Source organism: Paroedura picta, chromosome 8 (genome assembly GCF_049243985.1).
Source record: "Paroedura picta isolate Pp20150507F chromosome 8, Ppicta_v3.0, whole genome shotgun sequence".
Lineage (NCBI taxonomy): Eukaryota > Metazoa > Chordata > Lepidosauria > Squamata > Gekkonidae > Paroedura > Paroedura picta.
The window spans coordinates 100,136,025-100,148,479 of NC_135376.1; the positions used below are offsets into that span (position 1 = coordinate 100,136,025).

The following is a 12,455-nucleotide window of genomic DNA, read 5'->3' on the forward strand; positions in this document are numbered from 1 at the left end:
GGGAGCCAAGGAAACTTGTAGCCAGACGCGGATGTTGGATTTTCGTAGGGCAAACTTTAATAAACTCAGAGACATGATGAGTGTCATACCATGGACGAGAATGCTGGAAGGGAAGGGAGCATGTGAAGGGTGGGCGCTACTCAAACAAGAGCTATTGCATGCTCAATCAATGACTATCCCAGAAAGACGAAAACACTGCAGGAGCCCTAAGAAGCCTATTTGGATGAACAGAGAACTTCAAGAGGAACTAAGAAAGAAAAGGAAAATGTTCAGGAAATGGAGGGAAGGACAGAGCTCTAAAGAAGAGTACCTACAGGTTACTAGGCACTGTAGATCAATCATCAGAAAGGCCAAAGCTGTGAGTGAGCTAAGATTGGCCAGGGAAGCCCATTGTAACAAGAAAAGATTTTTCAGTTATGTGAGGAGCAAGCGTAAAGGAGGCAATTGGCCCACTGTTGTGTGCAGATGGACAAACTCTAACGAAAGATGCAGAGAAAGCAGAAAGGCTTAGTGCCTATTTTACATCTGTTTTTCCCACAGGTCAAAGTGTTTAGGCACATCTAGAGATGGCCGTAGCCAAAGGATAGTGTCTGGGTGGCAGGTTAACATGGATAGAGAGGTTGTCGAGAGGCATTTAGCTGCACTGGATGAGTTCAAATCCCCTGGTCCAGATGAAATGCACCCGAGAGTACTCAAAGAACTTTCCAGAGAACTTGCACAGCCCTTGTCCATCATCTTCGGAACCTCTTTAAGGACTGGAGATGTCCCAGAGGACTGGAAAAGAGCAAACGTTATTCCGATCTTCAAAAAAGGGAGGAAGGATGACCCGGGAAACTACAGACCAGTGAGTCTGACCTCTGTTGTGGGGAAGATAATGGAGCAGATATTAAAGGGAGCGATCTGCAAACATCTGGAGGACAATTTGGTGATCCAAGGAAATCAGCATGGATTTGTCTCCAACAGGTCCTGCCAGACCAACCTAGTTTCCTTTTTTGACCAAGTAACAGGTTTGCTGGATCGTGGAAATTCGGTTGATGTCATTTACTTGGATTTTAGTAAAGCTTTTGACAAGGTTCCCCATGATGTTCTGATGGATAAGTTGAAGGACTGCAATCTGGATTTTCAGATAGTTAGGTGGATAGGGAATTGGTTAGAGAACCGCACTCAAAGAGTTGTTGTCAATGGTGTTTCATCAGACTGGAGAGAGGTGAGTAGCGGGGTATCTCAGGGCTCTGTGCTCGGCCCGGTACTTTTTAACATATTTATTAATGATCTAGATGAGGGGGTGGAGGGACTATTCATCAAGTTTGCAGGTGACACCAAATTGGGAGGACTGGCAAATACTCCGGAAGATAGAGACAGAGTTCAACGAGATCTGAACACAATGGAAAAATGGGCAAATGAGAACAAGATGCAATTTAATACAGATAAGTGTAAAGTTCTGCATCTGGGTCAGAAAAATGAAAAGCATGCCTACTGGATGGGGGATACGCTTCTAGGTAGCACTGTGTGTGAACGAGACCTTGGGGTACTTGTGGATTGTAAACTAAACATGAGCAGGCAGTGTGATGCAGCGGTAAAAAAGGCAAATGCCATTTTGGGCTGTATCAACAGGGGCATCATATCAAAATCACAAGATGTCATAGTCCCATTGTATACGGCACTGGTCAGACCACACCTGGAGTACTGTGTGCAGTTCTGGAGGCCTCACTTCAAGAAGGACGTTGATAAAATTGAAAGGGTACAGAGGAGAGCGACGAAGATGATCTGGGGCCAAGGGACCAAGCCCTATGAAGCCCTCTTTAAGTATTTGAAAGGTTGTCACTTGGAGGAGGGCAGGATGCTGTTTCTGCTGGCTGCAGTGGAGAGGACACGCAATAATGGGTTTAAACTTCAAGTACAACGATATAGGCTAGGTATCAGGAAAAAGTTTTTCACAGTCAGAGTAGTTCAGCAGTGGAATAGGCTGCCTAAGGAGGTGGTGAGCTCCCCCTCACTGGCAGTCTTCGAGCAAAGGCTGGATACACACTTTTCTTGGATGCTTTAGGATGCTTAGGGCTGATCCTGCGTTGAGCAGGGGGTTGGACTAGATGGCCTGTATGGCCCCTTCCAACTCTATGATTCTATGAGATAAAGCAGTGCCTTCTGATCTAGAGGCCTTTTCGCACAGACCCTCGCCTCATGTAATTTATTCTTACTGCTTCCCGATACTGGTGTGCAGTTTGGGACAGCTCTCTCTGTTTGGCTCACTTTCCTTCCGTCGCAGCAGGGGTGGCTCTCTCTGTGTCTCTGTCAGCAGCTTGGGGCAGCTCTCTCTATAACTCTCTATACCTCCCTCACAGCCGGAGCAATGGGAGGGAATGAGGGCTTGTGTTCGGTCTGTCAGGGTTCTGAGTGTCTCCCTCTGTCACTAGCATGTCTGAGAGGAACGTCCAGGGAGGGAGGGCAGGAGCTGTAGGGGCAGGGCGAATTCCAACTTGGACAGCTGCACACGTTCCAACCTCCCAGGCTGTTTCATAAATAGAAGAACCATGGATAAGGATATGCAACAGCATTCGGTAAAAGCTCCAAATGTAAGTGGGAAATCAAGATTTTGGAAGCACCCTCTTGCCTGATTCATGAGCTAATTGTTATCCCACCCTCCCTATGAGGACTTCAAGGAGATGTATGCAGTCAGTTTCACTTTTAGCCTCCCATAACTTCTGTGAGGCCGGTTAAGAAGAAGATCACATCATCCCCATCTACCGGGTGATCCAGGCCTCTGCAAAGCAACCCAAGTCTTCTTGGTAGTCTCCCATCCAACCACTAACCTTGGCCAATCCTGCTTTTCTCACAAGCTCTTGAGATGCTCAGGCAGGGGCAGGCTTATCAGGCTGCTGTGTGGCTGGTTAGGCTGACATAAAATCACCAACCACAAATCATGCAGTGAGTTTCCCAGCTGAGCAGTAATCTGAACCCAGGTTTTCCTGATCCAAGGCCACCATTATCACTACCCCACTTGTCCTTTCCCCCCCTGCTTAGGGATGTTGTGCCATACCTCCTCCATGGCAGAGGCAGATGGGCTGTGTTCACAGGTGAAGGTGCCCTGTTCCAACAGCTTTGCTGCAAGGGAAAAAGACAAGCTTTTATGGCTGAACTACAAAGCTGATGTCCATGATAGACTATTTGGCACTCAAATGAAATCCTGCACACATTACCTTCAGGAGCCCTTTTACCTTTCATAGAGTAGTTTCCAATGCAACACTGCAAGCTGGCCTGAGACATCAGCCAGCCAACAGATAGTGTGTAAAAATGTTTTCTGATACTCTGGGGGAGGTGGTCTGTCGAACAAATAATTAATACACTCATAGCCAGAACCACCTGCAGGTTTACATTGTTTTAGAGACAGACTACGAGAGATTGTACCAAAGAAAGATTGAGCAAAGTGCATCATAATCTCCTTACCCTGTTTCTGGGGCAGAGACTCATCTTGTAGAATTGCAGTTTCATTTGAGGAGGGATTGGTCATGTCTCCTGCCTCTGGATATGGCCCCAAAACATGATATACACCCTTGCATCTTGCAAGATTTTTAGACAGAGCTGAAAAATCTGTGGATGGTCTCTGGATACCCCAGCAGAGGTATTGGAGTTCTCTCCTGCCCAATGGCCACACATGCCATGAAGGGGCTCCGTCCACTCCTTCAGTTCTCCTGGTTCTGAACCAAACCCTCGAAATGGTAACAACATGCATCAGTTATTGACCTATTAATCAATGTCTTCTTTTGAAATGGAATGGAAACCTCTTATAAGCTACTTGCATTATCATAAAAAAATTGATCTACTAATTGAAGGATTTAATTATTAAATGAGGGATTATTGAATAATGTAAAGATTAATTTACATAGAAATGTTGAATAACTGAGGATTGGATTTTTAAACTATAGTAGTAAACAGAAATGACTGTAGAAGGCACTAGCAAACCACCCCGTATCGAGTCTGCCATGAAAACGCTAGAGGGCGTCACCCCAAGGGTCAGACATGACCCGGTGCTTGCACAGGGGATACCTTTACCTTTAAGGTATTTTATAAAAGTACGCATGGAATAGAGAAAGCAGAGAAAGAAGTGTTTTTCTCCCTTTCTCACAGTACAAGAACTCCTGGGCACTTAATGAAATTAAGGAACAGTAGGTTCAGAAAAGAGCCTCTTGTGGCGCAGGGTGGTAAAGCAGCCGACATGCTGTCTGACCATGAGCTCCGACCATGAGGCTGGGAGTTCGATCCCAGCAGCCGGCTCAAGGTTGACTCAGCCTTCCATCCTTCTGAAGTCGGTAAAACGAGTACCCAGCTTGCTGGGGGGTAAAATGGTAATGACAGGGGAAGGCACTGGCAAACCACCCCGTATTGAGTCTGCCATGAGAACGCTAGAGGGCGCCACCCCAAGGGTCAGACATGACTCAGTGCTTGCACAGGGGATACCTTTACCTTTAAGGTATCTTAATACATTTAAATGGGTATGATAAATATAAGACAAATGAACTGTATTTTATGAATTTTGTATAGCAGTTCCTTCTACTGCTTCTTTCTTTCCTTTTTTCTTGTTATTTTAAACTTTAAATTTCTACCTTTTGTTATTTCTGCTCTTTTTTCTGTCATTAACCCTTGTGTGTGCCTACACAGGGACAACTGCACTGGATGAGTTCAAATCCCCTGGGCCAGATGAAATGCACCCGAGAGTGCTCAAAGAACTTTCCAGAGAACTTGCACAACCCTTGTCCATCATCTTCGGGACCTCTTTAAGGACTGGAGATGCCCCGGAGGACTGGAAAAGAGCAAACGTTATTCCGATCTTCAAAAAAGGAAGGAAGGATGACCCGGGAAACTACAGACCAGTGAGTCTGACCTCTGTTGTGGGGAAGATAATGGAGCAGATATTAAAGGGAGCGATCTGCAAACATCTGGAGGACAATTTGGTGATCCAAGGAAGTCATCATGGATTTGTCTCCAACAGGTCCTGTCAGACCAACCTGGTTTCCTTTTTTGGCCAAGTAACAGGTTTGCTGGATTGTGGAAATTCAGTTGATGTTGTTTACTTGGATTTTAGTAAAGCTTTTGATAAGGTTCCCCATGATGTTCTGATGGATAAATTGAAGGACTGCAATCTGGATTTTCAGATAGTTAGGTGGATAGGGAATTGGTTAGAGTAGCAATCCCCAACCTGTGGGCCGCGGACCACATGTGGTCCTTCGACTAATTGGAGGTGGGCCCCGAAGGACGCCTTCTCCCCTCCCCCCCCAGCCCTTTACGTCATCCCCACCAGCCCTTTACAACACACTTCATTGTTGTGGCATGTCTGTATCTTATTTTGAAGGGATGTTTAAACATTACCATAGTGATCAGAGAGCGCTAGGGCAGTGGTTGAGAGTAGAGGAGTAAACTACCCCCCCCACCGGGCCTCAGTAAAAGGCGTTGAGTGGTCCCCGGTGAGTGGTCCCCGGCGTTGAGTGGTCCCCGGTGATAGACAACCGCACTCAAAGAGTTGTTGTCAATGGGGTTTCATCAAACTGGAGGGAGGTGAGTAGCGGGGTACCTCAGGGCTCGGTGCTCGGCCTGGTACTTTTTAACATATCTTTAACCGCTCCTAGCGGAGCGGAAGAAATAAAACAGTAAGGGCCCCGAGGGCGGGCCCTGTCCGGGATGAGGAAGGGTGCCAATAGGCCCCTTCCCCTGGACTGACAGGCGGAGGGCCCAATCGGGAGGCGCGAAGCGCCTCCCGATTGGGCCCTCCGCTTGTCAGTCCAGCCCCAAACTGTCAATCAGCAGCCGCGCACAACGCGGCTGCTGATTGGCTGTTTGCCTGGACTACAGCCAATAGGGAGGCGCGAAGCGCCTCCCAACCCGCCCCATCCCCGACGAGGGCTACCCTTCCCTGCACGGCGGCCATTACTCTGCTGGCCGCCGAAAGGGAAGGTAGGCCTGCGGCTCCCTGTGCCTTCCCCCAACTGGGGGAGTACAAAGGATTCTGCGGGCCCGGGGACGGCGCTGGGAGGCTTGCTGAGCCGCCCTGCGCCGTTCCCGGGCGCTCAGAAGCCGCTGGGGGGGTAGGAGGGGAGAACGGCTTCTGCGCGCCCGGGGAGGGCGCAGGGCGGCCGAGCCGCCCTGCGCCCTTCCCGGGCGCTCAGAAGCCTTTGCAGTTGGGGGCTGGGGAGGGGAGAATGGCTTCTGCGCCCCCGGGCAGGGCGCAGGGCGGCCGAGCCGCCCTGCGCCCTTCCCGGGCGCTCAGAAGCCTTTGCAGTTGGGGGCTGGGGAGGGGAGAATGGCTTCTGCGCCCCCGGGCAGGGCGCAGGGCGGCCGAGCCGCCCTGCGCCCTTCCCGGGCGCTCAGAAGCCTTTGCAGTTGGGGGCTGGGGCGGGGAGAATGGCTTCTGCGCCCCCGGGCAGGGCGCAGGGCGGCCGAGCCGCCCTGCGCCCTTCCCGGGCGCTCAGAAGCCTTTGCAGTTGGGGGCCGAGCCGCCCTGCGCCCTTCCCGGGCGCTCAGAAGCCTTTGCAGTTGGGGGCTGGGGAGGGGAGAATGGCTTCTGCGCCCCCGGGCAGGGCGCTCAGAAGCCTTTGCAGTTGGGGGCTGGGGAGGGGAGAATGGCTTCTGCGCCCCCGGGGAGAGCGCAGGGCGGCCGAGCCGCCATGCGCCCTTCCCGGGCGCTCAGAAGCCTTTGCAGTTGGGGGCTGGGGAGGGGAGAATGGCTTCTGCGCCCCCGGGCAGGGCGCAGGGCGGCCGAGCCGCCCTGCGCCCTTCCCGGGCGCTCAGAAGCCTTTGCAGTTGGGGGCTGGGGAGGGGAGAATGGCTTCTGCGCCCCCGGGGAGAGCGCAGGGCGGCCGAGCCGCCCTGCGCCCTTCCCGGGCGCTCAGAAGCCTTTGCAGTTGGGGGCTGGGGAGGGGAGAATGGCTTCTGCGCCCCCGGGCAGGGCGCAGGGCGGCCGAGCCGCCCTGCGCCCTTCCCGGGCGCTCAGAAGCCTTTGCAGTTGGGGGCTGGGGAGGGGAGAATGGCTTCTGCGCCCCCGGGCAGGGCGCTCAGAAGCCTTTGCAGTTGGGGGCTGGGGAGGGGAGAATGGCTTCTGCGCCCCCGGGGAGAGCGCAGGGCGGCCGAGCCGCCCTGCGCCCTTCCCGGGCGCTCAGAAGCCTTTGCAGTTGGGGGCTGGGGAGGGGAGAATGGCTTCTGCGCCCCCAGGCAGGGCGCAGGGCGGCCGAGCCGCCCTGCGCCCTTCCCGGGCGCTCAGAAGCCTTTGCAGTTGGGGGCTGGGGAGGGGAGAATGGCTTCTGCGCGCCTGGGCAGGGCGCAGGGCGGCCGAGCCGCCCTGCGCCCTTCCCGGGCGCTCAGAAGCCTTTGCAGTTGGGGGCTGGGGAGGGGAGAATGGCTTCTGAGCGCCCGGGAAGGGCGCAGGGCGGCTCGGGGAGGGCGCGCAGGAGCCTTTGCCATCTTCTCCCACCCTTGCCAGCCACCAAGCGCTGTCCCCAGGGACAGTAGCTAGCGCCCATTTTATTCTAATATAAAATGGGCTTAAAATCTAGTTTATTAATGATCTAGATGAGGGGGTGGAGGGACTACTCATCAAGTTTGCAGATGACACCAAATTGGGAGGACTGGCAAATACTCCGGAAGGTTGGGTTGGAAAACATGGCGGCTTAAGGCTCCGCCCGGGGCTAGGATTATGAGTGCCAAAAAACAGCAAGGCACTCTCCCCCATACAATTGCTGGGAGTTGGGGACTAGCTTATGCTTCCCCCCACCTCTTTTCCGCGGAAACGGACTGGGCACAGAGTGCAGAGCAGCAGCAAAAACAGCAGCGAGAGGGATGATCACAGCGGCCTAGCTTGCTTAACTCCGGGCTCGCGTCGGAGGCCTCCCCAGTGGAAAACACCTTGGCTGGGAGAAGGGGACCGGTGCGAGCTGCAAGGCAAGTTGGGCCGAACTGGGATGGGGGTTGTCGGGATAGAAGTCCCCGTGGAAGACCTTCGCTCCCCCCCCTCCTGTGGATCACACACTCTCCGCCGTTCCTGAGAGTCCCCCAGCACGCCCCCGACAACGTTGTGGCTGAACGGGGAGAAAAAACGGCGTGAGGAAACCACAAGCCCATTGGTGAGAAGACCTGCTCCCTACCTGGCCTCGGAGTTGACTTGGCCCCCTTGCGCAGACGCAGCGACAAACTGTGGCGGCGGCGGCAGAGGAGAGCGGCCTGCGAGCGTCTGGAGTCCCGGAGCTGGTTGCAGGGGCCGGGAGACAACCAGGGAGCCTGCAGGAGGTTCCAGCAGGCGAGGGGAGGGAGGTCCGAGGTGGCATTGTGACCCACTCGCGCCTGCGGGGTAACCAAGGAGCCCTCACCGGTGGAAGTGTAGCCTGGAGGACAAAGAAGCCTTGCTGCTTCTCCTTTAAGAGCTGGAACGAGACTGAGGGAGCTGAGACCAGGTCTCTGACTGCCACCTAGAGGCAACTGGACTATCTCCCAGAATTAATTCTGGCTCTTGCCTCCTAAACTCCATCTGGTGGCCACAACAGAAACAGCACTGAACCTGTCTGCTTTTTTACTCCCTTTTATTTCTGTTGTAGTGTTCTGACTGGCCTTCTGGCAACAGTTCTGTGCTGGGTGGAGGGGATGGTTGGGGGGGTCGTCACCGAGAGAGGATGAGGGATAGAATTAGGCTCTTCTGAGTTGGGGAGGTTGACCCACCAGGCAGAGAGAACCCCTGTTTCAGGCGGGATCTCGCTGGGTGGCTAAACCACGGGGACTTACTAGCTGCTAGGGTAGGTGGGTAAGGGGAGGGGGGGTTGGGAGGGACTAGACTAGAGTGGGCCGGGTGGGTTAGGGCGGGTAGAGTGCAGCTAGGGAAGGAGAAGCTAGCTTAGGAGTAGAGCAGGATCCTTTCTCGGGGAGCGGAGAGTGGGGCTATGGATGGGGAGTTGTTCCCTGGGGGGGGGACCCAAACTGGGGCCAGGATCTCAACGATCATAGGTCAAGGGTGTTATGGCTGGGGGATGAGGTTGGACAAGAGAAGGGTTGGGAACGCTGGTGTCCCGTTTAGGGCCCGGCTGTGGAGGCACGACCGGCGCTCTGGGTGCGCTCGATTTCCTTCTAACCTTCGTCCCATCCCCAGAGATGTGAGGGTGAAGGCTAGGGGAGAAAAGGGTCCGACATTGATTTTGTGCAATGCAAGGTTGATTAAGAACAAGGTTGCAACTCTGGAGCACTTCTTCGCGGAGTCGAAGGTGGACCTTGCGTGCCTGACCGAGACCTGGGTGAAGGAAGGAGAGTTGGTGGCCCTGAGAGATCTGGCACCCCCAGGCTACTCGGTCCTCCACCAATCTCGGACCCACAAGAGGGGAGGGGGTGGCAATCCTGGTCCGGGAGGCTTTCGCCTACAGGGCTCTCCCAGGGCCAGAAATCGGGGGAGTGGAGTGTGTCAGTATTGGATGGGGTGCGGTCGAGATCTTGGCCATCTGGCGAGTTTACCGTCCGCCCAACGCGCCGCCAGATGCCCCGCCCCGCATGCTGTAGGCAGCGACCGCCTGGGCGCTGCAGTTTCCCAGGCTTTTAATCCTGGGTGACTTCAATGTTCATGCGGACATGCCATCCTCAGGACTTGGTGGAGACCTGGTGTCTTCCATGGCAACGCTGGGGCTCTCGCAATTTATTACCGGCCCTACCCATCACGCCGGCCACACACTCAATCTGATTTTTGGTGCTGGGATAGAGGTGGTTCTGGATGCAGCCTCGGCTGTGCCATGGTCAGACCACTACGCCCTGCGGGCTTGACTCAGGATACCACCCCCTCCCCAGTTTGGCGGCGGGCGGATTTTTGCCTGCCTGCGGAGACTTATGGATCCGATTGGATTCCGGAATGCTCTACGGGACCCGATGCCTCCTGGCGACTCACTAGCGGCCTTGGTGGAGGACTGGCAGTCCTGCCTGACGGCTGCTATAGATGAGATCGCCCCTAAACGTCCTCTCTGCCCTCGATTCAAATGGGCCCTCTGGTACACCAGGGGACTCCGGGAGAAGAAAAGGGAAGTGAGACGACTGGAGCGAGTGTGGCGGAAGACTCGTGACGAGGCTACAAGAACATCTTATCGCACGCTTATGAGGGCGTATGAGATGGCAGTGAAAGTGGCTAAACGAGAGTTTTTTGCCATGGAAATCGCGTCCGCAAGCTCTCGCCCGGCCCAATTATTCAGGATAGTTAGATCACTCACTGCCCTTGAGGGGCGCCAAAATACTAGACAACTGGAACCCGGCTGTGAGGCATTTGCGAGCTATTTTGCAGATAAAGTCTGGTCACTCCGTTGCGACCTTCCTGCCACAATTAATATAGTAAATGAACTGGAGACCTGTTGGCCGCCTTTGGTAGTGAGGTTTGATGGCCTCAGGTGGCTCTCTCTTCCCGAAGTGGACAAGTTGCTGAGCTCGGTCAGGGCGACCACTTGCCCCCTTGATCCCTGCCCTTCCTGGCTCCTCAAGGGAGGTGGCCAGGGGATAGGAGACCAGCTCAGAGACATCATCAACTCCTCCCTAAGTTCGGGGGAGTTTCCTGAGCGGCTAAAGGGGGCAGTGGTTCGCCCTCTCCTAAAAGAATCAATGCTGGACCCGCAGGACCCTGCCAACTACCGCCCAGTATTGCATCTGGCGTTCCTGGGCAAGGTGGGGGAGAGGGCTGCGGCTGACCAGCTCTCGGCATTCTTGGAGGAAACTTCGGCACTCGATCCATATCCAGCTCTAAGAAGCCTATTTGGATGAACTGAGAACTTCAAGAGGAACGAAGAAAGAAAAGGAAAATGTTCAGGAAATGGAGGGAAGGACAGAGCTCTAAAGAAGAGTACCTACAGGTTACTAGGCACTGTAGATCAATCATCAGAAAGGCCAAAGCTGAGAGTGAGCTAAGATTGGCCAGGGAAGCCCATTGTAACAAGAAAAGATTTTTCAGTTATGTGAGGAGCAAATGTAAAGTAAAGGAGGCAATAGGCCCACTGTTGGGTGCGGATGGACAAACTCTAACGGAAGATGCAGAGAAAGCAGAAAGGCTTAGTGCCTATTTTACATCTGTTTTTCCCCACAGGTCAAAGTGTTTAGGCACATCTAGAGATGGCCATAGCCAAAGGACAGTGTCTGGGTGGCAGGTTAACATGGATAGAGAAGCTGTCGAGAGGCATATAGCTGCACTGGATGAGTTCAAATCCCCTGGTCCGGATGAAATGCACCCGAGAGTACTCAAAGAACTTTCCAGAGAACTTGCACATCCCTTGTCCATCATCTTCGGAACCTCTTTAAGGACTGGAGATGTCCCGGAGGACTGGAAGAGAGCAAACGTTATTCCAATCTTCAAAAAAGGAAGGAAGGATGACCCGGGAAACTACAGACCAGTGAGTCTGACCTCTGTTGTGGGGAAGATAATGGAGCAGATATTAAAGGGAGCGATCTGCAAACATCTGGAGGACCATTTGGTGATCCAAGGAAGTCAGCATGGATTTGTCTCCAACAGGTCCTGCCAGACCAACCTGGTTTCCTTTTTTGACCAAGTAACAGGTTTGCTGGATCGGGGAAATTCGGTTGATGTCGTTTACTTGGATTTTAGTAAAGCTTTTGACAAGGTTCCCCATGATGTTCTGATGGATATGTTGAAGGACTGCAATCTGGATTTTCAGATAGTTAAGTGGATAGGGAATTGGTTAGAGAACCGCACTCAAAGAGTTGTTGTCAATGGTGTTTCATCAGACTGGAGAGAGGTAAGTAGCGGGGTACCTCAGGGCTCGGTGCTCGGCCCGGTACTTTTTAACATATTTATTAATGATCTAGATAAGGGGGTGGAGGGACTACTCATCAAGTTTGCAGATGACACCAAATTGGGAGGACTGGCAAATACTCCAGAAGATAGAGACAGAGTTCAACGAGATCTGAACACAATGGAAAAATGGGCAAATGAGAACAAGATGCAATTTAATAAAGATAAATGTAAAGTTCTGCATCTGGGTCAGAAAAATGAAAAGCATGCCTACTGGATGGGGGATACGCTTCTAGGTAGCACTGTGTGTGAACGAGACCTTGGGGTACTTGTGGATTGTAAACTAAACATGAGCAGGCAGTGTGATGCAGCGGTAAAAAAGGCAAATGCCATTTTGGGCTGTATCAACGCATCACATCAAAATCACAAGATGTCATAGTCCTATTGTATACGGCACTGGTCCGACCACACCTGGAGTACTGTGTGCAGTTCTGGAGGCCTCACTTCAAGAAGGACGTAGATAAAATTGAAAGGGTACAGAGGAGAGTGACGAAGATGATCTGGGGCCAAGGGACCAAGCCCTATGAAGACAGTTGAGAGACTTGGGAATGTTCAGCCTGGCGAAAAGGAGGTTGAGAGGGGACATGATAGCCCACTATCACTTGGAGGAGGGCAGGATGCTGTTTCTGTTGGCTGCAGAGGAGAGGACACGCAG

General features: G+C 53.1%; 1 protein-coding gene across 10 annotated transcripts in view; it reads right to left on the bottom strand.

Annotated features, from left to right (window-relative positions):
- FRMPD2 (FERM and PDZ domain containing 2) overlaps positions 1 to 12,455 on the bottom strand; it is a 229,230-nt gene that overhangs the window by 51,136 nt on the left and 165,639 nt on the right. For all 10 annotated transcript variants that reach the window (XR_013233792.1, XR_013233793.1, XM_077350968.1 and 7 more), the window contains one exon: positions 3,038 to 3,102. Coding sequence is in view for 8 of the 10 variants with exons in the window: in XM_077350968.1 (XP_077207083.1) it covers positions 3,038 to 3,102 (65 nt within the window). In the remaining 2 variants the exon portion in view is untranslated. The remainder of the gene's footprint in view (positions 1 to 3,037; positions 3,103 to 12,455) is intronic.